Genomic DNA, 22,927 nt, shown 5'->3' on the forward strand with positions numbered 1-22,927 from the left:
TATAGTCACATGTACCGCCTGAAGGAAAGAATGTCTCGCTGCTGGGTGTGGGAGACCTCGCCTTCACGCACATCAAAATACTCGACAAACCCTTTTTACGCCTAGTGCCTCCCTTGTTTGTTGTTGCTTCAATATAAAAAAAAAAGTGCGTCCGTAAGTCACAAAACATTACACCTTTGTATTAAGCCATTTGAGTAAGCCGCCCGGGTGCGAGCTGCCGACACTGTCCTATCTGAAGCGGAGTAAACAATAGTAAGATGAAAGACGTGGGGTCAACGGCAAAAACGCATGAGGTTAAGTGCTACAAGGATAGATATGTGGGTGGATGTGTAGAGAAGTATGTGGGTGTCATATGGGTGGGGTGGAGGTACTGAGCAAGTGTGGCTTTTTCTGGGTGTAGGTGTTAGGAGCTTTTCAGCATGAAAGTGTTAGATTGAAGTCAGAGAAAAATAATATGTAGACGCTTTCTGTTGTGTTCAGTTCATGTGTTTGTGTTTTCTTCGCCCACCCGCCCAGAAAGATGGTTTTTATTATTATTATATTATATTATATTTCTTTATTTGGTATGGACATCACAATAACATAGGACAAACCAAATGCACTGTTTGAGTGTTTTAGCATACATGCTAATTTGCAACACTTGTCCACAGGAGGCTTTTAAAAAAATAATATAAATACAATACAATAAGATATACAATAAAATTAGAGGATGACATAAGATATAAAGCAAAGACAACATTCAAGAGCAGAACCAGACCTGACCTATTCATGTAGACACTACGGAAAAAAGTATGTAGTGTTTATTAAGGAACACTAATGAGGATAACAAGGTCACCTACTACAGTATTTAGAGCAATATGTACATTTAAAAAAAATAGTTTCTGATTAAAAAAATTAAGAAAAAAATAAAGAAAAGGTGTTAAAAGGTTTGTGTTACAGCAGACAAATGTCCGTTACGCAACAATGAAATTCACAAGCATGGCTGCTACCATATTCCATAAATATATGGTTTTTTTTTGCAAGTCTACCGACAAAATGTTGCTACAGATTATTTAAACCTCCTGGACCTTGAAACCACGACAGAGATGGCCAGCACAGTGAGTTGAGTTTGCCAAGTCACCATTTCCCTCATTTGGAAATATTTTCAAATGAGGAAAACAAGGCTGCAGCTTGTGTTTGTGGCCAACTTTCAGAAGGGGAAGACTTTGTTATTCATCCTTTGATACTATTACTAACAACTGAATAAACCTGCAGATTATTATTATTATTGAGCTTTATTTCGAATAGGCAAATTAGAAAAAACAATACTAAAAAGTAAAAAAAAAAAAAAAAAAGACAAGGCAGACCTCGCAGATCCACCAGCATATTCGAAAGGGAGTAGGATTGAAGTATATACTTATCAGGTCCTACCCCTAAATCTTATATTCATTTTTCCAAAATAGCAAGAGAATCAATGAGCTTACTTATAGAACACAAAAAAAAACATAATATAAGTCTATATATCAACATAAATATACATCCATTTACCAACATATCTACTTATAGCTATATATCCATATATATTAACAGAGATATACCCATACATAAATACTGTATGTATAATATATCACTATATATCCATATACATACATATATATATCCATATACATACATATATATATATATATATATATATATATATATATAACATGTTTCCATAATATTAATCTATATATCTACACATATTAAATAAATCTATATATAGATCTACATTTTTATTCGCCACTGTATTTTGAGAAAAAAGTTTATTTATATCTTTTTTTAAATTGTGATATGTTTTTACTTTGTTTTAGATCTATGCTCAGGCTGTTCCAAAGTTTTACCCCATAGGTCGACATACAGAAGCTCTTCAGTGTTGTGCGTCTATTGATAATTTTGAAATTAAGTTGGCCCCTGAGGTTATAACCTCCCTCCCTTTCAAAGAATATCCCCTGTATATGTCCTGGTAATAAATTATCCTTGGCTCTAAACATTAGTTTTGCTGTATTGTAATTAACTAGATCTATACATTTTAGTAATTTAGATTGTAAAAATAATTCATTTGTGTGAGATAGATAGTTGAGGCTCAGTGATACCTTCCTACCTACAACCCAAAGACTAAAATAAGTTCTTTAAATTCATCACAAAGATGATCAACTTCCATTTTCCGCATAAAACATCAGATTTTGCAGCTTTTTCAGAACACTTTAAAATCAAAATATGATTTACAATCCAGGAAGGCATGTCATGTGTTGCAACTTAATGTGAAATGCTACTTTTGAAAGGCCTTTTTACAGCCACAATAATTACATGTTCTTACCCTGCTATTGCCTTTCATGCAGTAAACCATATTCCTTTGTTATATGTTAACGTACATGAAAGTGAGTCACACCTATAGTAGTAGGCAGTAAGGTGATAACCAGTCTGTACATTTGCCTTTTTTTTTTTTCTCAACAGCTCTGGTGAATCACAATGTGATCAACTGCATGACAAAAATGGGATGAAAGTGAGTCACACCTATATACATACGGCAGTAAGGTGATAACCAGTCTGTACATTTGGCTTTTTTTTTCTCAACAGCTCTGGTGAATCACAGTGTGATCAACTGCATGAGAAAAATGGGCTGTCCCCGGTTTAGTAAGTACATGTACATATGATAATGTGTCATGGAAGCGTGGGTTTTAATACATTTTGAGGATTTTGGTTTGCCTAGAAAATCTCGATCTAGTGCTAATAAATATGAATTTGCTTTGCAGATACGTCTAGATACCATCCTCTGGAGCTTATCAAATGTGCCCAAAAGTCATGGGGAGCCAATCAAATGAGTCTATTCTTGTCTTGAGTGTCTCTGGGTGGGCATAATCTGGATATAAACAGTGTAGATGAACAGAAGATTGCACTCAAATCATTCCTTTGTGAGGTAGATGTATTTGCCGTTTTGCAAATAGAGGCTGCAGCAAAAGTTTAATTTACTCCCCTACACAACTGACTCTCCTGTTGACTTGTTTCAATCACTCTGAATACGTTTGCTTGTTTGTTGCTCTGGTTGGTCGTAGCGCTAACCAACTGTGTGCAAAGGCAGTGTGATAAGCAACCGTTGGTGCCGGCCTTTGGATCAGGAACTCTGGATCGTTTTCAGACCCCTACATCTTTCTAGATGTGGGTGTAATCTATCAGGCTAGATTTTGGCTGTATACTTTCATAATTCACCTTTCACATTTCCAGGAATCACCTGCTCCACCTTTAAGGCTATTTGGAGTTGGGAACACCAGAAGTGTCAATAAATGCTTCTGTTGTGTGCCTTCGCCAAAGGTTTTTAACCCTTGTGCTGTCTATGGGTCAAGGAAGGAGGAAGAGAAGAAGGGAGGAAAGAAGAAAGGAAGGAAGGAAGAATGAAAAGAAGGAAAGAAAGAAGGGAGGAAGGGAGAAAAGAAGGAAGGAAGGAAGGAAGGAAGGAAGGAAGGAAGGAAGGAAGGAAGGAAGGAAGGAAGGAAGAAAAGAGGAAAGGAAGAAGGAAGGAGAGAGCAGGAGGAAAGAAGGAAGGGAAAAAAGAAGCAAGAAAGGAAGGAAGGAAGGAAAGAAGGTAGGAAGGAAGGAAGAATGAAAAGAAGGAAAGAAAGAAGGGAGGAAGGGAGAAAAGAAGGAAGGAAGGAAGGAAGGAAGGAAGGAAGGAAGGAAGGAAGGAAGGAAGGAAGGAAGGAAGGAAGGAAGAAAAGAGGAAAGGAAGAAGGAAGGAGAGAGCAGGAGGAAAGAAGGAAGGGAAAAAAGAAGCAAGAAAGGAAGGAAGGAAAGAAGGAAGGAAGGAAGGAAGGAAAGAAGGAAGGGGGAAAAGAAGAAGGAAGGAAGAAAAGAAGGAAGGAAGGAAGGAAGGAAGGAAGAAAAGAGGAAGGGAAGAAGGCAGGAGAGAGCAGGAGGAAAGAAGGAAGGGAAAAAATAAGCAAGAAAGGAAGGAAGGAAGGAAAGAAGGTAGGAAGGAAGGAAAGAAGGAAGGAAGAAAATAAGGAAGGAAGGAAGGAAGGAAGGAAGGAAGGAAGGAAGGAAGGAAGGAAGGAAGGAAGGAAGGAACGGGGAAAAGAAGGAAGGAAGAAAATAAGGAAGGAAGGAAGGAAGGAAGGAAGGAAGAAAAGAGGAAGGGAAGAAGGAGAGAGCAGGAGGAAAGAAGGAAGGGAAAAAAGAAGCAAGAAAGGAAGGAAGGAAGGAAGGAAGGAAGGGGGAAAATAAGGAAGGAAGGAAGGAAGGAAGGGAGAAAAGAAGGAAGGAAGGAAAGAGCAGGAGGAAAGAAGGAAGGGAAAAAAGAAGGAGAAAGGAAGGAAGGAAGAAAAGAAGGAAGGAAGAAAAGAAGGAAGGAAGGAAGGAAGGAAGGAAGGAAGGAAGGAAGGAAGGAAGGAAGGGAGAAAAGAAGGAAAGAAGGAAGGGAGAAAAGAAGGAAGGAAGGAAGGAAGGAAGAAAAGAGGAAGGGAAGAAGGAGAGAGCAGGAGGAAAGAAGGAAGGGAAAAAAGAAGCAAGAAAGGAAGGAAGGAAGGAAGGAAGGAAGGAAGGAAGGAAGGGGGAAAAGAAGGAAGGAAGGAAGGAAGGAAGGGAGAAAAGAAGGAAGGAAGGAAAGAGCAGGAGGAAAGAAGGAAGGGAAAAAAGAAGGAAGGAAGGAAGGAAGGAAGAAAAGAGGAAGGGAAGAAGGAGAGAGCAGGAGGAAAGAAGGAAGGGAAAAAAGAAGCAAGAAAGGAAGGAAGGAAGGAAGGAAGGAAGGAAGGAAGGAAGGGGGAAAAGAAGGAAGGAAGGAAGGAAGGAAGGGAGAAAAGAAGGAAGGAAGAAAAGAAGGAAGGAAGGAAGGAAGGAAGGAAGGGAGAAAAGAAGGAAAGAAGGAAGGGAGAAAAGAAGGAAGGAAGGAAGGAAGGAAGGAAGGAAGGAAGGAAGGAAGGAAGGAAGGAAGGAAGGAAGGAAGGAAGGAAGGAAGGAAGGAAGGAAGGAAGGAAGGAAGGGAGAAAGGGAGACAGCACAAGGATTAATCTTTAAGTTTCAATGTCTGGCATCAGCTGTGTTTTTTTCTGACTGGCTGCTTAAGGTAGAAAATAAGGTCTAGTTTTATTCTTTAAAGAATTACATTTTAATGCTTCATTCATCCATTCATATGTTTTAGTTTTATATTGGAACATTTTCCCCCTCTAAACATAACTAATAGAGCTAGAAAATCAAAAACTGAACGACTAATTTATAAGACTTTATGCGCCGCACAACCTGTGCAAGTTTTCTTGCACAGGTGACGATCATAGCTCACAGCTTGCAGCTGGATGTGGTCTTTGCAGTGGTACATTGTTTACCCTAAATGACAAGCCTCAAGTGAAAGAACTATGTTATGTGACTGCGTGAGTAGTGGCAAATGTTCATATCTTGATACTAGAAATAGATCAAGAAAAAACCAAACAAAAAAAGAACTGATTCTTATGTATATTGAGTTTTATGGTGAGCCCTGGGGTCTGTGGGTGTGTTTAGGTATGTTACCCAGGTCTATGAGGATGGCGTGCTGCTGCGAAGTGAGCTGTTTCAGCAGCTCTTTGTACGGCATGATATTGGGGGGAGGTCGAGCAGGGACCGTCTGCCTGAGCAGGTACTGCTCAGAGAGGAACTTCCATATCTCTCCTCGGTGCTGCCTCGGGACACCTGTCAGGGAAAACAGTAAGAAAAGTTCAAACCCAGTTCAACCTGCGCCCCAAGGATGCAAATCAGGACAACTGACATGAGCCCCTCTGAAGCTGTTGAATACACAAATGTGGAAGAACATTTGACATAAGCTCGATAATTGGTTTAAGTGAATCAAGTGATACGTTTGTGGTGGTCTGTCAATATTTTGAGAAGAAACAATTCTAAACCTACAACACTTAAGTTTTCAACAGATTTATTTTCATCCTAAATTAAGTTGCCTCATGGCAGTTATTTTCTTTTCACTCCTCGTAATTTCATTTCTGCAAATGGATGTTTAGTAAATCATATAACATTTGCAGTGTAATTTTCTAAACATCCACATCTTGAATCCACAACTCGCAGTTTGTAACAACTTTTTTGTGCATAAATATATGTTTTAGTCTTTAGGTTTGTTTGCTTGAAGGCAGACTGCACTGAAAACTCTGAAGGCCGATGCTTGGTCTAAAAATGTTAAAGGAAAAAAAAAATCATTTTACAACAACTGTGGACACTGGAAAATAAATACTTAGTGGAATGTATGATATTTCTCTTTGCTGCATGTTGGAAAAAAAAAAGAGGCAGAAACTAATACAGTACATAAGAAGCGATGTTACCACGCATATTTTGAGCTTCAGAGCCCATAGGAGTTAAACTAGGGTCAATATTTGTATTGAATTTGAAAAGAATCTGCAATATAACTGAAACACTGATGGATGCATCTGCAGAACCAAGTATGTACCTTGTGTAACTGCAGCGTGTATCGTCTCAGCGTCAAATTTGACCTTTGTTCTTCCAGGAGTGCTCAGCATTTTCTCCCAGACCAATGTCACCTCCTTCAGACACGGCGTGATTTCCTCGTAGTCCAACTTCAGACGCCGGTTCTGCAGATCGCTCTCTGAGGCTGCAGCACAGACACGTAGTCAGGATATTTCCATAACAGAACACGTGCAAATCCCTCGTTTAAGTTCAATGGCTTATTGCAATTTTATTTTTCATCTGTTTCACTGCAGATAATGATGTACAGTTTTGTTTAGTAAAACCGACGCACATAATAAAAAATATTAAAAAAAAAAAAAACATCTGTGAAAGGGTCAATGGAAGGAACTTATTACATCTGAGAATAGAGACAAAAAAAGAAGACTGTTTTCAAAGTCATTCCATGAAGTTATCTACATGTAATAAAGTTATTTAAATGACAATATCTCTGTGCTTGTAACAGTAAAAGTTCATTTCAAAATGAGGTCACAGCTCTGCACGTCTAACTTGCTGCAGCTTTCTGGGGCTTGAATTCACATTTGATCACTCCAAATGCAGCACTGACTCAGTCCTTTCTGTTGGATCCAGTTACTCAGGAATTTGGACATTTCTACATGTCCCACAGCAACAGAATACAACTGCGATGTCTTCATTTTATTGTTAAATTGGGTCAATAAATCTTGATAATTGTGTCATCGCTCTGCTGATGTAAATAGTCTTTGGATGAGGTAATCGTGCAGCGAGACTTTCAGATTAAGACGAACTCCAACAAAACAAACGCAGCTCTGTTACTATATGCTGACACCAGTGATCAAAGAAGGTGAGGGCAACACCCAATTCCCCTCTTCTGTTCCTATTTTTCTGACAACACCCTTCCTTTCCGCCTCCCTTCATCTCTTCAACCACAATCTCTGCTTTGCTTTTGATGAACTCTGAGTCAATCCCATAGTGGTGTCGTCCATCGACTGCACCTTCTCTACTTCCCTGAGCAGATTCCCCACCCTTTCCGATCAAGCGTATGCGCGCTCGGTGGCCAGCTGCAACTTGACTGTGCTCAGGAGAGTGATGTCATCACTTTGGGACAAGAGGAGAGGCAGCAGGCCACGTCTTTTTCCAGCATGCACGGATACCTTCCTGGAAACTACGAAACGATGCAAGTACCAAAAAAAAAAAAAAAAAAAAAAACTTCCAATACTTTTATAGAAGAGTAGAATAATAAATGTGGAAATACTCAGAGAAATAAGTGAACAAATTCCTGCAAAACAGGAAATTCATTTTCATTTATTTGCTCACTATTTGTATGTACAAGGGCTATTTTTTATTGCATCTATTTCTTGAAAATTATCTTTTTTTTCTTAATATTCTTCAGATTTTTTATTTATTTATTTTTATTTATCTATTTTTTTTAAAAGGTAGGGTAAGGGATATGTGGATGATGTCTGTTAATATCTGAAACAAAACAACATGGATCAATATTTGCAGCCCTGGTCATTGAAGAGAAGAAATGTTTAGCAATCAACATGGCTTTCAAATAAAAAAGAAAACATTTTAATCAAGAAGAGGACATTTAGCAGCGGAAGGGATCATACGCTTGTTTAAACAAAAAATACAAATTGGCTGACTTTCGGTTTCAGCTTCATTTAAGTCTTCCAAGATTTGGAAGACTGAAATGAAGCTGCAACCGAAAGTCGGCCAATTTTTGTACATCGTAATTGTTAACACAAAATAACCGCTAGGGTAAATAGTTTATAAAACGGAAGGAGCTAACTCATGGTAAACACACCATGATTTGATTTGACATATTTGTGCTTTTATTTTTCTAAACTAGATGCAACACCTAAACAGGCAAATAAATAAATGTGTAAAAAAGAAAACTGTTGTCTTTATTATGCTATATTCACATCCGTGTACAATTCTTTGGTTCAATCTTATTCTTTTACAGCGTTATTGTATTTTGCGGCTCTCATCACAAGGAATATGGGAAAGTATATGTATGGCTGGCAAAAAGAATTCCAATAACCCAAAGGAATAAAAATAACATTATGGATACAGCAAAACAACTGGAACACGTGCACTCTCTCTCTCTCTCTCTCTCTCTCTTAACCCGACGAGATACAAGATCAACTTAAAAGGTGTCAAAAATGTTGCATATTTCTACGACTTCAGAAATCCAAGAGGAAAAGTAAGCTGGAATGACCTGGAAAGCGCAGTGTACAAAATTAAGAAAAAGGAAAAGAGAAAAAAAAAAAAAAAAAAAAACTTAGATGGTGCAAATAGCTGACACACCCAGAGTAAGAATAGATGCTGGCGGCAAAACCGTGGCACGCTGCCCGTCTTATGATCTGCCTGGAGCAAGCAGACTCTCGCTCATCAGGACATGCTGATTGGCAGCCGCCCAGCTCCTGCTCGGTCTCTCCACTTTCCAGTCACTCCCTGCCTCCCACTCTCCTCTCGTATCCCTTTCTCTGCTGCCGGAACACTCCGCCTTTGATAACACAGAGCGGGACAGGATGCCCCACCCTGAAGCTGACAAAGACACGCGAGGGGACGGATGCACACACACAAACACTCCCATAGCTGACCCACAAACCAGGCACCAGTGGAAGAGACGGGCAGAACTCAGAGCCTCCACCCAGACGGCTCCGCAGACGGCGTAGCAAAAGGTGGAGCGGACAATTGAGAGAAAAAAAAAAGAGATGAATACGTTTGATATGATCTAAGTGAGCCAGTTTTTGTGGTACTGTTGCCAATTACTGAACCAGAAATATTTCCAAACACACCTTTATCTGTATGATCTTCCAACCATACGGATAAAGGTGTGTTTTGGAGATATTTCTGTAAGACTTTGTGGGTGAATGTGAATAGAGGGTTTCTGAATAAAACAGGTAGTTAAAAGGTGTGGTGCCTCTCAAGCTATGTATAGGTACAAAAAAACAACAACTGGGTGGTCAGGGGTGGTGCATTTGCCACACCCTTGTATATGCCTAGCAGGAGAGGTGTGCGCCCACACAAACACACCTGTATCTGTATCACCTGGTTGTTTGGGTTATTTAAGAACTTTAGGCAAGACATTCAGCACCAAATTATCTCCCACGAGTGTGGACACTTCCACTAAGGCAGTTAAAGGCGTCATCTTCTTACCTTCCACAAAAACTACTCATCACGTGCTTACAAGATATTCTGAGTAGTTTATAGGCATGTTTCCCGCTATTACCACTGGATGATAAACACGTGTTTAACGCGCGTTGGGTTATATAAACGTAAGGCTTGTTATTTGTCACCTCGTGCCTGAAGGCGAGTTGAGGGGAGGGAGGGTGAGTCGGGAGGTATAACATAACGTAAGCCGTGTGTGGGCGAGTAGAATGAGGTATTGTCCCCACATCAGCAGGGTAACACGCAGCGTCAGACAGGATGGGTGAACATCGGGATGAGCGTTTTTTTGGCCGGGGTTTGCTTCTTGAAAAGCCCTGGTTTGTCATTTTTCAAACAATAGACCATCCTTTGTGGTTTCTGACATATGCTCATATGTTCATAGCATCCTCGGTTCCGAGGCTGAGTAGCTCAAGATCTCCTCGTCTCCCCAGTTACTCATCACAGGCCCTACCTGTGGCGTCCTGCTGTTGTTACTCTCATCAGCAGTTTCCTTATTTTATAAAACGATAATAATAAATACATTTAAGAAAAATAATTAATTTGGTCTCTGCAGGCAGATATCCTATCCTTGCTTATCTGCTTATAGGGAGAAGAAGATGTAATAGCAACTTGCCACTTGAGATGCATGTGGAGTTGCATGTTAATGTCAGCTGTGAATAAAAGCGCTGGGAGCTGTCCACTTGTGATCATATTCCTCAAGTTACATGGGAATACCAGGTCTCACCAGTATACTGTATGTATATGTTTATACTGTATGTATATGTATTATATGTTTAATTTATAGTTGTTCTGCTGTGTGTGACTGGGCCCCTATTCATAAGCTATAGTAGCTTCTGGGGAGTCCCATTTTACAAACCTCAATTATTATCTGTATTTGTGTTTTTTAATTATTTGTAAATAAACTCAATTCAATGTGAAGAGAAAATCCGAAGTGCTCAGGGAATTGTTCAGAAAAAATCTTGAAGGTGCTCTTTGGTGTTGGGGAAAAAAACAATATCTTGTCAAAAAAGGGAGTCCAAGGCACTCTTCTTGTGGAAAAATATTAAAAAGCCTTTATTGAAACATGGCTAATAAGTTTAAAAACATGGTCTCTGCTCCCATGTTTTTAAACTTATTAGCCATGTTTCAATAAAGGCTTTTTAATATTTTTCCACAAGAAGAGTGCCTTGGACTCCCTTTTTTGACAAACTCAATTCAATATTCAATTCAACCAGGACCTTAGTGTGCTGGACCACAGTGAAATCTTCCTGTGTAATTTACAGCGTACATGGTCGCTCATACTGCATCATGCAACATTATCAGATTAAAGTGGAAACAACACACCACTAGCTGACTTTGTCAGTTCTCTGACTTGCGCCCTAAGCTCTTCTTATTCTTTTAATGTCCAGTAGGGCAGGAAAGACGTCTGCCAGACAGGGAGCATGGAGCAATTTAATTGCAATAACCCCTCCCACAGGTAAACATATCTGGTCTTTGTGTGCATCAATTATCTACTTACTCATCTGTAGGGGAGAGAAACCCGATCAAAAGTTGTCACTCGAGATGCATGTGGAGACACGTTAATGCCAGGTGGGACCAAACTCACTTAGAGCTGTCCACTTGTGATGGGATCACTCAGGCGAATATTAATACCTGGCCTAACAGGATTTATCTAAGTGAAACTGTAGTGTTGCTTCACTTACAGGTATTTAGTTATTGTTGTTTTCAGAAATCAGGCCAACATTTTTGATGGTTTATGGGATTGGTACCACAAGACTGTGCAGTTTTTTTGTTAATCCCGATTGTACTGTGAGATCATATTACTCAGAGTTTATTTTGGCATTTCTGAAGAATAGCGCAGAGATCTTTTGTTTGAAAACACAAAAGTAGCCTCTGTTGGGTCCCTCCGTTCATTAAGCTCACCTTGTAGTTTCTGGTTCTCCCTCTCCATCCTCTGTAACAGGATCTGCTGCAGGATGGCCTTCCTCCACAGCTCCCTCAGCTCCTCTCTGCTCCTCTTTGGCCCCTCCTCTGGCACCGCTCTCATCGAGGCGTCCCCACTTCCTGAACCCCCCACCTGGTTCACACACATTCGCCCGGCCTCTAGACAGGGATCCACCCGCTCTGGAAAGTACATCACATTATTACATCAGATTATGCTGCTTAAGGAGTTCCTGGCTGAGCCACATTGAAGTGAATTAAGAGTAATTAAAAAATAAATAAATAAATAAATAAATAAATAAATAAATAAATAGTACAAAACACAAAAATCTAGGGTCTTAATAATTTTACAGAATTAGAGGCAATACTCATTTGTAATTAAAATGTGTTTGTGGCCAACAAAAAGTTAGAAAAATACACAAAATTCCAAGTTCATGTGCATAGATATACACTAGTTCTGTATTTATGAAATCTGTATACTCATTCTTTCCCCATTACAATTTAGGTTGGTGAAGTGACAAGCCTATTATATAAAACATACGATCTTCGCCATATAATCCTTGTCAACAAGCTCATCTGGACGACATCACCCGAATATAAAAACCTTCCTCCTCTACCTGAATTTTTTCTTGAACTGTAAGTGACTGTGGCACAATTCAAACATATGGTAAATCTTTAGAAACAACATGCAACTAGGGTTGTGCTTGGTTTTAAAACTAAGGACGGTGACGTGAAAAACCAACTTTCCAAAATAAAGACTTGGAATTTTTACAATAATGTTAGATTTATTTAAGCTGGTGATGTGAACGCTCCCTCAGGTGCCATTCCTTTATTTGTTCATGGGATAAATTAAATGGTAATACAAATGTTACGTACCTATGCCCGGTGTTTTTAAATCAAACCTTCCCCTTATACTGGTGACTCTCAGTGCTCACTGATGGGAGCTCTCTAACCGTTCATGCTGATTACACAACTCGTCTTTCTTGGAGGAAACTTCAAAACGAGTGTCAAAGTAGTAGTCACACAATTCAAGAACCTTGGTAGTGCCTTGAGATGAAGACCCAAGATTTGAATTCCAGCTACATGCAAATACGACGCTGTCATCACCTAAATGTCAGATAAAAGTGTGCAGCGTGATCAGAAGGAGGAAGTATAAGCTGCATGGCCCCATGCGATAAGAGAGTACGTGTCACAAGACAAAAGAGACAAAGCTTGCTTATGACCACTTGCTTAATATTGAGCAGCTCCTTCTTGTGCACCTAAAAGAGCTCTTTATTCTATATGGAATAAATGAATAAATAAAAGTAACTTGGGATGAACTAAACCAAATTTTAATTGTAACTTAAACTTTGGCTCCCAATGATCAAAACAAACAAGAGATAAAGAAACAGTGATTTTGCACAAATATTCTAATTGTGTCCTGACACTTCTGGCTGGGTCTCCACTGGGCCACAGATTCCCAGTGATGTTTGGGTCACACTGGTGTTTCTGGGCAAAAACATTTCAAGGTTTATTTAAGCAGCTCGACCAGCATCTGCTCTTGTTGGCCTGAGTTGTTTTTATTTAGACTGAAGTTTTAATTTACTGTAAATATTTCAACATCTTTTATGTGAAGTTACATAAAGGTAACATGATTCAGACGTTTTAAATGAGTCAGTATTTTCAGCGTCAACCTTTAGTGAATCATGATTCTTTCCTTCACAGCAGAGCAGCCCTGAAGGGCTTTAAAACAGTCTCGCCGTCATTCATTAGTCAATCAAATAAAACAAAAAACAAAAAAATACAGATATAGCTGACAAAATTTGGCGCGCACCCGCACCCACACACACACACGTGTTTGTGACTCCACCTCAAAGTGCAGGGTGGATCCCAAACCTCAAAATACCCAGTGTTGTTTAGAGGAAGAGCATACCAGCGATCCAGATAGCACTTGTCTCTTTTCGCTTTAAATTCGCTGGAAGTGATAGTCGTGATATTTTGTTTACCTCAGTGCACACACGCATGCACATTCCCAAGCTTGGCTGGAGAATTTACAATTGATATTTATCTTTCCTTCAACTCTGAGGAAAGTAAGAAATATGAAATCCGAACCATCCTGTTAACGGTGAAAAGACAAACCTCCATACTCTGCTTGACGGTGCATGCACATACGTACACACACACACACACACAACGTGCCAGATTGGGTTACATTTGCATAGGAGTAAAGGAGCTTACACAACACGCTGAATGCATGTACTTGCGCACATGCACAGCGCTGTGCATACCTAATTATATCACTAACACACAGATTCTTGCACAAATTGTCACAGTCTATTTCTTGAGCAAACAACTTGGTCAGAACCAGGTCGCAACACAAACACACACACAAAACACACAAGGTGGATCAACAAAGCTGGTGCTTTCCTCTGGCGCTGTCTGTGTGTGGACTGTCAACATGACCTTGACACACCACCATCCCCTGCCAACACATACGCACTTGCAAGACACACCCATGACCTCAAGCGTGTAAGCACACATAAAAAACACACCCAACTGAACCAAAACCCAGCACTGTGTGCAACCGGCACAAAGCCCACCACGCCGATCTGCTGAAAGGCACCGTTTTCCTAAACCGCTCCTAAACTTTGAAATGAAGATTTTATTAGTCTCGAGGACAGATGTCTTCAGCTGTTTACCACAGTCATTCGAAAGGGAAACCTAATGCACAAAGACAGGCGTAAACCTCACTAATCCCTAACGAATAATATTTTTATTTGGCTGGTGGATAAAAGGGAAGACAATAGTGCCGCATTCCACAACAAATACAACGATACAGTTAACACACCCGTAAGGAGAATCCACACAGGTGTGTGCAAAAGTCACAGAAACAAACCAGGGGAAACACATAATAGTGGAAATATTTGTAGCCAGAGCTATGTAAAAAAGAAAATATGCAAAATGATCAAATAGAGCTGTGCAATTAGATCAGGAGGTGACAGTATGAGCTACAGGGTTTTATGCTGTAAAAATAGAAGTCAAATTGGCTAAAAGAAGACCACACTTCAAGGAAAACGACAGTAAGTCATTTACTGTAAATAATAGCTGTACCAGATAAGTATGCTTTGTTTGCGTCATGTTCCCGTTCCTGTACTTTCCACATAGTTACTGCCCTCATGTCCTGCATCACATTATATGATGCTTCCAAGACATGAAGGAAATGACAGCAATAGAAAGAGGCCTGAAAGGGCTGCAGCACACACTGGTGAACAAGGATATTCATATTTACACGCAGAGGTGGGTAGTAACGAGTTACATTTACTCCGTTACATTTACTTGAGTAAGTTTTGGGAAATTTTGTACTTTTAGGAGTAATTTTGAATCACTATACTTTTTACTTTTACTTGAGTAGTTTTGTGAAGAAGAAACTGTTCCTCTTACTCCGCTACATTAGGCTACGTTGAGCTGTTACTTTTCTTTTATCCCTTTTATCCGCGTACGCGTCAATCTCATGACATCACTGGGTGATTCTTTGGGAAAAATGTTTGTTTTTGCATGTTTTGTCACATTTACACAGACTCAAACACACACACAGTTTCTATGAGTTCATGGGCTTGTTCTAGTTCTGGTTAAAAAAGAAAAGTACAAAGGCTTGAAATTTTGTGCTACTTGTGCTTAATTTATTTTTTATTCTGTTATTATTTTATTATTTATTAAAGTACTTGAATTTACTTTATGATTATTTTAATTTAAGCTATTTTTTATGTTTTATTAATTTTAATTTATGTGATTATCTTATTGATTTAATTTGCCTGAAGATGATTATTTTGTACTTTTGTCTGTTTGAATGGTTGTGTTAAAAAAATAAATCAGACGTTACTCAACAGTTACTCAGTACTTGAGTAGTTTTTTCACCAAGTACTTTTTTACTTTTACTCAAGTAATTATTTGGATGACTACTTTTTACTTCTACTTGAGTCATATTATTCTGAAGTAACAGTACTTTTACTTGAGTACAATTTTTGGCTACTCTACCCACCTCTGTTTACACGTCACAATGACTGGTTATTTAGACACACACAAAAAAAAAAATTGCAAAGTGGAAAGGGATAAAGTAAAGTGGCCATTTCTACTTTTACTGTGTTATTGCAACAACCTGTCACTGCGCCGATTTCACGCTCGCCATAAGTGCTGCCTTATTGTGTCGGGAAAATGCTTTACCTATTATGTAAACTGTGCAGTTGGTCTGGCAGAAACTGACAGGAAAATGCCTGCACTGCCCCCACCCTACTGACTCAAACTTTTAATATCAGTTATCCTGAAAGGAGAAACCAGGTGGCCTCACTGAAAGACTTTAGGGAAAAAAAAAAAGAAAATAAAGAAAAAAAGCACCAACATATTTACAGCTCTGTAAAAAATGTCTTTGAGCATGTGGATCAACATGTCACGCAAACAACCTATACAGGGATTACAGCCTGGCCAACCCAACTATCTTGACTTTCAACACCTATGTTATACTACAGACGGTATGTATAATTATCAGAAATGCGAGATCCGATGACATGCAAGCACGAGCATGTTTCCCCCGTCTTCCTATATAACACACAGGCTGACAGGTAATGCTACAGGTGATTCATCTTTCAAAGTCATCAAAGGTTGAAGCAACATGACTATTTGTAAAAGACTGTTATTTCCTTGTATTTTTCACTCATCTAGAACGGCTGGCGGCGCGGATATTTTCAAAACAATCATTTTTATTTGCTCAAGGCAAACATCTCATATGTATTCTCCCTTCCGATGGTTATATATGTCTACGTCCACATGTATATCTATATCTTTCCATAAAATTAGCATACAGCAAGCTGTTACTGTATATCATTAAGGTAAGTATGGAAATGATCATCTATGTATCAAGATCATGTGCATTAGTTTGTAGGAAGCAAATGCCTGGAGTGGTAAATCAAGGTCTTCCACTGAAGAGTTTGGTAATTGGATCTATCACCACCGTTTTGCTCTCTGCTTATGTAATACTGTATATCCCAACACATTGAACAAAAGAGTGACACATAGTGGCAATGTAGAGAAGTTTCTGCCTGGCCACAGCAGGATGGCTTGGCTCACTTCTCAAGTCATCTCCTCCTTAAATTGATTGCTGCTCTCTCAAATAAGTCCGACTTGTGATAGTTTGGGGTCAAAACCGTTGTGGGAGCCATTTATTCTTCAGAGGATGACACAACTTTGGCCTTTTTCTAAAGTTATTTGTCAATCTAAATCAAAATAGAAATTGATGTGGGTGTGATCATTTAAAATGACAAATCATGAGTTGTGAGATTGCCTTAGTTTTAGCAGTAATTAAGAGAGGGACCTTGCAAGCATTAACGAGTTGTTGCACACATGGTGCCATCAAGAGAGGTTTCAGCTGACACAATGAAAAGGATTATAAAAATCCTTCAAAGACAATCAAAGCAGAGTCTGTCAACAGACGCTGATTGTTTCTGAACGGCTTTGACAAAACTTTAGAGCAAATCAAAACAACACTGGAAGGCTGTTATTCAGGTAGAACAAGGGAGGTGCCAAAGCTTTGACACAAAAAACTCCTAATTATGATGGATTAGGCCAAATTAGCCTAAAAGTATACAAAAGGTTTACACTTATAACAAAAGAGGAAGATAAAACATTAAAAAAAAAACAACCTTGAAAAGTGTGTATGAAGATATCTTGGAGAGTTAGTGTGTGCTGGTGTTACATTAAGCATCTGTGTCATAATAACAACAAGTTTATTTCTTAGGCCACACTGGAAAATATACTATTTTCATGGCTTTGGACTTGTAAAAGACCTTCGACCACATATTCCCACACTCTTGGTCATATCTAACAACTTTTTTGAGCAGATTCCTACCGCTGGTGTCTGTGCCTTTCTGAGGTGTAGCGACGCGCAGGAATATCTGTTGCCTCCATGAGTGTCGGTGGCTGCGCAGAGGGCTTTCTCCGACCACAGACGCTGCTCCTGGTGTAGAGAGTGCTGCTACGTCACTGAAATCACAAATACGCAAAGATGTCAGCCACATGTGCAAAGACACTGTAACTTAGGCGAACGACTACACAGTTGGCACAGGTACAAAAGGAAGTAGTATTATAGTACTGTCAAAAACATTAAGACTTTATCATCATTATTTGGTTTTTAGAAGTGTGGGTACCTGCTCTTTGGATCGGGACAATCATTCTCTCGGACAGGAGCCAGAAATGGAAATTTCAGAAAATTAGGGACAGAGGAGGAGGAGTGCAGACGGGCACGGAGACCACCCAGAGGACTGAGATGGAGGTGATGCAAAGGAAGCAAAATACAAATGACAAAAGAAGCACAAACCCACTTCACACAGAGACATAATGCTTTTTTTGTTTTACTACTTATATGCAAGGGCATGTTTTTTTTTATTAAAAAATATTGGAAAAGTTCAAGTTGATTTCCAATCAGCTTTCAAATGGCCACTGTTTAACTTAAGACATTTAATATTTCTCTGCTTGAGTGGGTACTTATATGATACAATGGAAATCAGGATCGAATGAATGGATGAGAGATTGACATCAGCACATATGAGATGGAACAGACTACAGAGAGTTGGACTGAAAACCGGACTCTCACCTTCTTTTATTGAACCTGGCTCCAGAAGAGGGTGAAGAAGGAGGATGATGGAGGAGGAGAGGAGAGTGAGATGAAGTGCAGGGGGGAAGAGGAGGAAGGGTAGAGTCGGTTGGGACATTTCTGAAAATCGGTGAAAAATACAGGAAGAAAGAGGAAAGGAGACGGTCACAGACACTGGACTATGCATGAAAACAGAAAAAGCGGCAAAGGCAAAAAAACAGGAACAGTAGAACTTGGACAACAAGTAGTTTTTGAATTAGTATGTGAAGTGCAGTTTCAGTATTCTCATTTATTTGATCAGTGAATCTGCATTTTATACATCAAATCAAATGTGTGATGTTTTTTTTTTTTTTTTTTTTTTTAAGTATATAGTACAAAGTCTACTTTATGTCAGTAGAAAGCTAAACATGAAAAACAGGAGGCAAAGTGTTTGCAGCAGATTTGAAGAGAGGAGGTGAAGATGATGCTCAAGGTTGAGATGAAGCAGTGTGCTGTTCGTATTAATCATCAATGCAGTCTTCCAATATCTAATCTATGTTTACACAACTGTTCTACAGAAAACTCACAGAGAGCATGAACTTAATAAAAAAAAAAACAACACATGAACTACTGGCAGACTGTAAAACACGAGTGCACAACACAGAAACCCAAACGATGTGGTCACGAGGCATTCTGCAAATGCCAAACAAGTTTCATTTTCCTTTCTTTATCATTGAAAAAATATTGCAAACTTGATAGATCAATGTCTACCGCGCAAACTGGCTTTGCAACTCACGAGGCAGTTATCAGTGACAGTGCTATTAAAGATCATGGATGCTGTACAGACGGGAGGTTTCCACGTTAAAAAGCAGCTCTCCACGACCACCAGGTCCTTGAAAAATAGACCAGTTAAATGACTTTGATCGGGAACTGTGTGCTTTTCATAAGCCAAAATAATAAGACAAAACTGTAAACAAGATGCACGCATGGATCAAGCATGTGACTCACGGAAACTTTTGTCAATTACAGAAACCACAGTGTCAAAAGGTGTGGCAGGCAATAAGAAATATATTAAGAGCTGGTTTAAAGATGTACCTGATCTACAACAACCTCTGCCTCCCCATCAGAGAATGCTGACAAACCAGAACATTTCCGAAACCAACATGGCAGGCTGATATTGCAACCAAATATACCGCAAGCGGTGGCAAAACTCTGGTGCCGATCAGTCATCTAGGTCATGGTAACCACTGAATCAAGGAAGTAAGTATTCTGAATTAAAAGTAAAATGTTTTAGGCTTCTCTTCTTCTGCTTAAATTGCAGCAGGATTGTTTTTTTTTTCCCATGACCTCAAGTTCTCCACACTTTTCAATCCTTCCATCCACACATTCTGCTCTACTTTTTGGGGAAATGCTAGACTAATTAATTTTGTGCCACACGTACCACACCTCGTTTCAGTGAGCGTGCATGAAATCTGAAACAGAAAGGTGGACCTTTGATTACCGTCACGGTCCCAATAATCTCTAACCCCAGCCTCAGCTCTCCCAAGGAGAGTCTGACTTCGCTGATGTCACTTCATGACACTACCCCACCCCGGTGTTGAATCTCCACACCCTTCAGAGTTTATTTCCTTTGGAGAAGCAAAAATTCCCTTACTGTCTAAACACACTGGGTATGTGCACATAAGGACCAGAGATGTCGGCTGCTCCAGATTATTTCATGAGTGCCCCTGAAGGAGTAATATATGCCAAAGCTATTATACTAACTACCCTGAACAAAACATAATTTCTAGTACTACAAATGCTGTTTATAAGTCTTTGTAAGTGAGTGAGACCAGGCGCTGTTCAAAGCTGTCTCACTTGATAAAGAATAATTCATCAGGGAGTTACTTGACTATTATTCCTAGCCACACCAGAGGATGCTTCCCCGAGGGAGAAATGTTTAAACCTTTAACTGACACTTCATGCACATTTAGATCTCAGAATATTAAATAACCAGCTTGGTTGTCATATTATTGTATAAAAAAAGAATAAATGATTAACATGCGTCTTGGTTTGTTTCAGCTTCAAACACACAGCATGTACATTTTCAAATATTTGTCTTAATATACAAAAACAAAATAGGGACTGGCAGACGTACTTGCTCTGGTGAGGGGAATCTGTGCTGACGGAGTAGTGTCGTACAAGCTTGGGTTTGCTGGCTGCACTCGGGTCCTGTGCCACGCTGGTAAATTTGTGCAGCGGGGAGTACTCGAAGACTGAGGAAGGGGAGGGGGAATGACTGAAGGTGCTGGCCCGCCGGCGGAAGCTCCGAGGCTCGGCATCGGGGGTCGAAGAGGGGGACGAGGGTGAAAGGGAAACAGAGGCGTCAAGGCGCTTCAGGTCCCCTGTGGAGTTGTGGCATCTGCAGATATTGCAAGAAGAGACATTCAGTACGGTTGCATGCACATCTTAATCAAGCTATTGGCAACAGTCTACAGTAGCTAAGGATAAAACTGGAGGTTCAGAGAAGTTATGATGCCGTGACTGTTATTATTCCCGCTCCCACGGTTGCGTATACATGCTGAAATAACTCGAATTAGGACGCATAATCTGGAACTAAAAGCTCGAACTCAAGAGCTTCAGTTCGGCTGGACTACAGCCTGGCTAAGGTGTATACATGGCTTTTAAAATTTCGATATCGGTCGTATTAAGGCAGGGGTCGGCAAGTAAATTTGGCCTAGGGCCAAATTTTTTCGGAGCAACTGAATGGTGGGCCAGAACATCACATCAATCAGGCGAAACATGTTTTTTTTTCTACTAAACAAAACTTTTTCCCCCTTATCTATAGGCTACTAGTATTATCATACTATTATATCTTGTACAAAAAAGTAATTTAGGAAAGTCATTAGTTTAAATAAAGTAACTTGAATTTGCTGCAGACTGTTATTAGTGTGTTATTACTGCTTTAGCGCTACTCTGTGGCTGCGTTATGAAACCGCTTATAAGTAACTTGGTGATAATAATATTATTTTCTGCCAAGCTACTAACAAATGCAGTCCTTCTTTAAAATACACAGAACGACATTAAACACATGAAAAACCCATGACGCACCTATGAACAGTAGCACAGGACAGTCAGTACGTGCACACGGAGCACCTCTGTGTCTGCTGAAGCCAGTGAGAGGATATGCAAATGAGGCGGATTTTCCGACGTATTTTTACACATATAATGGACGTTTTACCATTTAAAAGACCAACAGCAAAACTCAAGGTAAGTTATCGTCTTACCATTTCAACAGCTTTAGGAGTTTTGTCGGGAGTCTGTGCCTACGTCACTCCTGAATATTTGTGTGCACCTCTAATTAAGGACCCCCTATGCTACAGGTGACAGGGAACAGAATTGTGTGCGTCCGGAATCATGAAGATCCTACTTTTATTTTATTTTATCTTTTCTAAATAAAGGCTTTGAATTCTCTATGAAATTGTCGTTTTTGTGATAGTAAATAATAAAAAAATAAAATAAAAAAATAAAAAAATATACAAAAAAAAAAATATTTATCAAATTTTCAATGTCATCTGGCGGGCCAGATATTATTGGAGACGGGCCAATTTTGGCCCGCGGGCCGCCAGTTGCCGACCACCGTATTAAGGCAACAATTTGAATTTCTATAAGTGCATGCAAACGTACTGAGTGAGGAGAAATACATGGTATGGACACAATGTAAACGAGTCATATCTAGATCTAAACAAAAGATGAGAAACTAAGTTTTGCGTTTGTCCTAGCTAGATAATTCATCAGCTGAAGTGTGCGTGTGAGTGTCCAACATCCTCAATTTCCTGGATCTAACTTTATAATGTCTGTCTAAGTAGCAGAAGACACATTTTATTGTATCACTATATGCCGAGCCAGTGGAAGAAATGATGCAATTCAAACAGAGAAAGGAATCTGCTCCCTGATTTAAAGCTCTGACTGCTCAGGGATAGGACAGGTTAGTGGTGGGTGAATGCATTCATGTGTGCTTACCTGAGTGGGCTGGTGGGCTGCAGAGCAGAAGAAGCAGGCAAGGGGTCGTCGAGACAGGGCTGGTACTGGCTGCTGCTGCTGACGGTACAAGTGGAAGAGCTACTCTCAGTTTCCTCACTGTTGTCCGTCTGAAGTCTACTCTTGCTGCTTCCCTGCCAACGGTACACATACAAGAGTTACAGACATGTTCCTTAAATGAAACGTTAAAGTATGTTTATACATGTTATGTAATCCAATCACAAGTGCTGCATTTTACACCCGGAGTTAATATGGAAACATGTGTTTCCAGTCACCACTTGTGACCAGACAACAGCCATCTTTAAGCATAAAAACAGGCTGCTAGGATCACACAATAAGTGTGGGTGAAAACAAGCAGCGCATAAAGATAAAAAAAGTGCATTAAGAATTAAAAAAATTGCAATTTGATCTGTTCACCTGTAATGCTCATTGTGAAGATTAATCAAAACAGAAGACAACAAACATCAAATGATGACAACACAGCATAATGTATATGGGATTTATGTAAAAGTACGGGAGCCCCTGCACAAATTAAATATCTGGTTTATTTCTTAAGAGGTCCAACAAATAACTAATAAAACGGAATCTCATATTAGAACAAAAGATTCTCAGTCTAAAACAAGAAAAGGCACAAACATAACAAAAAGTAAAACTTCAAGTATTTGTGAAGTTAACTGCAAAAGCGCTTTAACTTTTCGAAAAAAGGCTTTATGTTAAGCAAATACATTTCCATGAAACAAACTTTGTTGGTGCAAATGCAAGCTTAGCGGGTCATAGCGTCAT

The 22,927-nt window shown here is 39.5% G+C and overlaps 1 protein-coding gene across 4 annotated transcripts in view; it reads right to left on the bottom strand.

Annotated features, from left to right (window-relative positions):
- Window positions 1-22,927, bottom strand: part of tbc1d1 (TBC1 (tre-2/USP6, BUB2, cdc16) domain family, member 1) — a 70,754-nt gene that overhangs the window by 17,452 nt on the left and 30,375 nt on the right. For 3 of the 4 annotated variants that reach the window (XM_061710874.1, XM_061710934.1, XM_061711104.1), the window contains 8 exons: window positions 22,127-22,278; window positions 20,262-20,525; window positions 18,146-18,265; window positions 17,700-17,813; window positions 17,402-17,535; window positions 11,506-11,706; window positions 6,434-6,595; window positions 5,515-5,673 (listed from right to left, as the gene is read on the bottom strand). In XM_061710874.1, coding sequence (XP_061566858.1) covers window positions 5,515-5,673; window positions 6,434-6,595; window positions 11,506-11,706; window positions 17,402-17,535; window positions 17,700-17,813; window positions 18,146-18,265; window positions 20,262-20,525; window positions 22,127-22,278 — 1,306 coding nt within the window. The remainder of the gene's footprint in view (window positions 1-5,514; window positions 5,674-6,433; window positions 6,596-11,505; window positions 11,707-17,401; window positions 17,536-17,699; window positions 17,814-18,145; window positions 18,266-20,261; window positions 20,526-22,126; window positions 22,279-22,927) is intronic. The other variant, XM_061711019.1, reaches the window with a different exon arrangement.

This window comes from Cololabis saira, chromosome 1 (genome assembly GCF_033807715.1).
Source record: "Cololabis saira isolate AMF1-May2022 chromosome 1, fColSai1.1, whole genome shotgun sequence".
Taxonomy (NCBI): domain Eukaryota; kingdom Metazoa; phylum Chordata; class Actinopteri; order Beloniformes; family Belonidae; genus Cololabis; species Cololabis saira.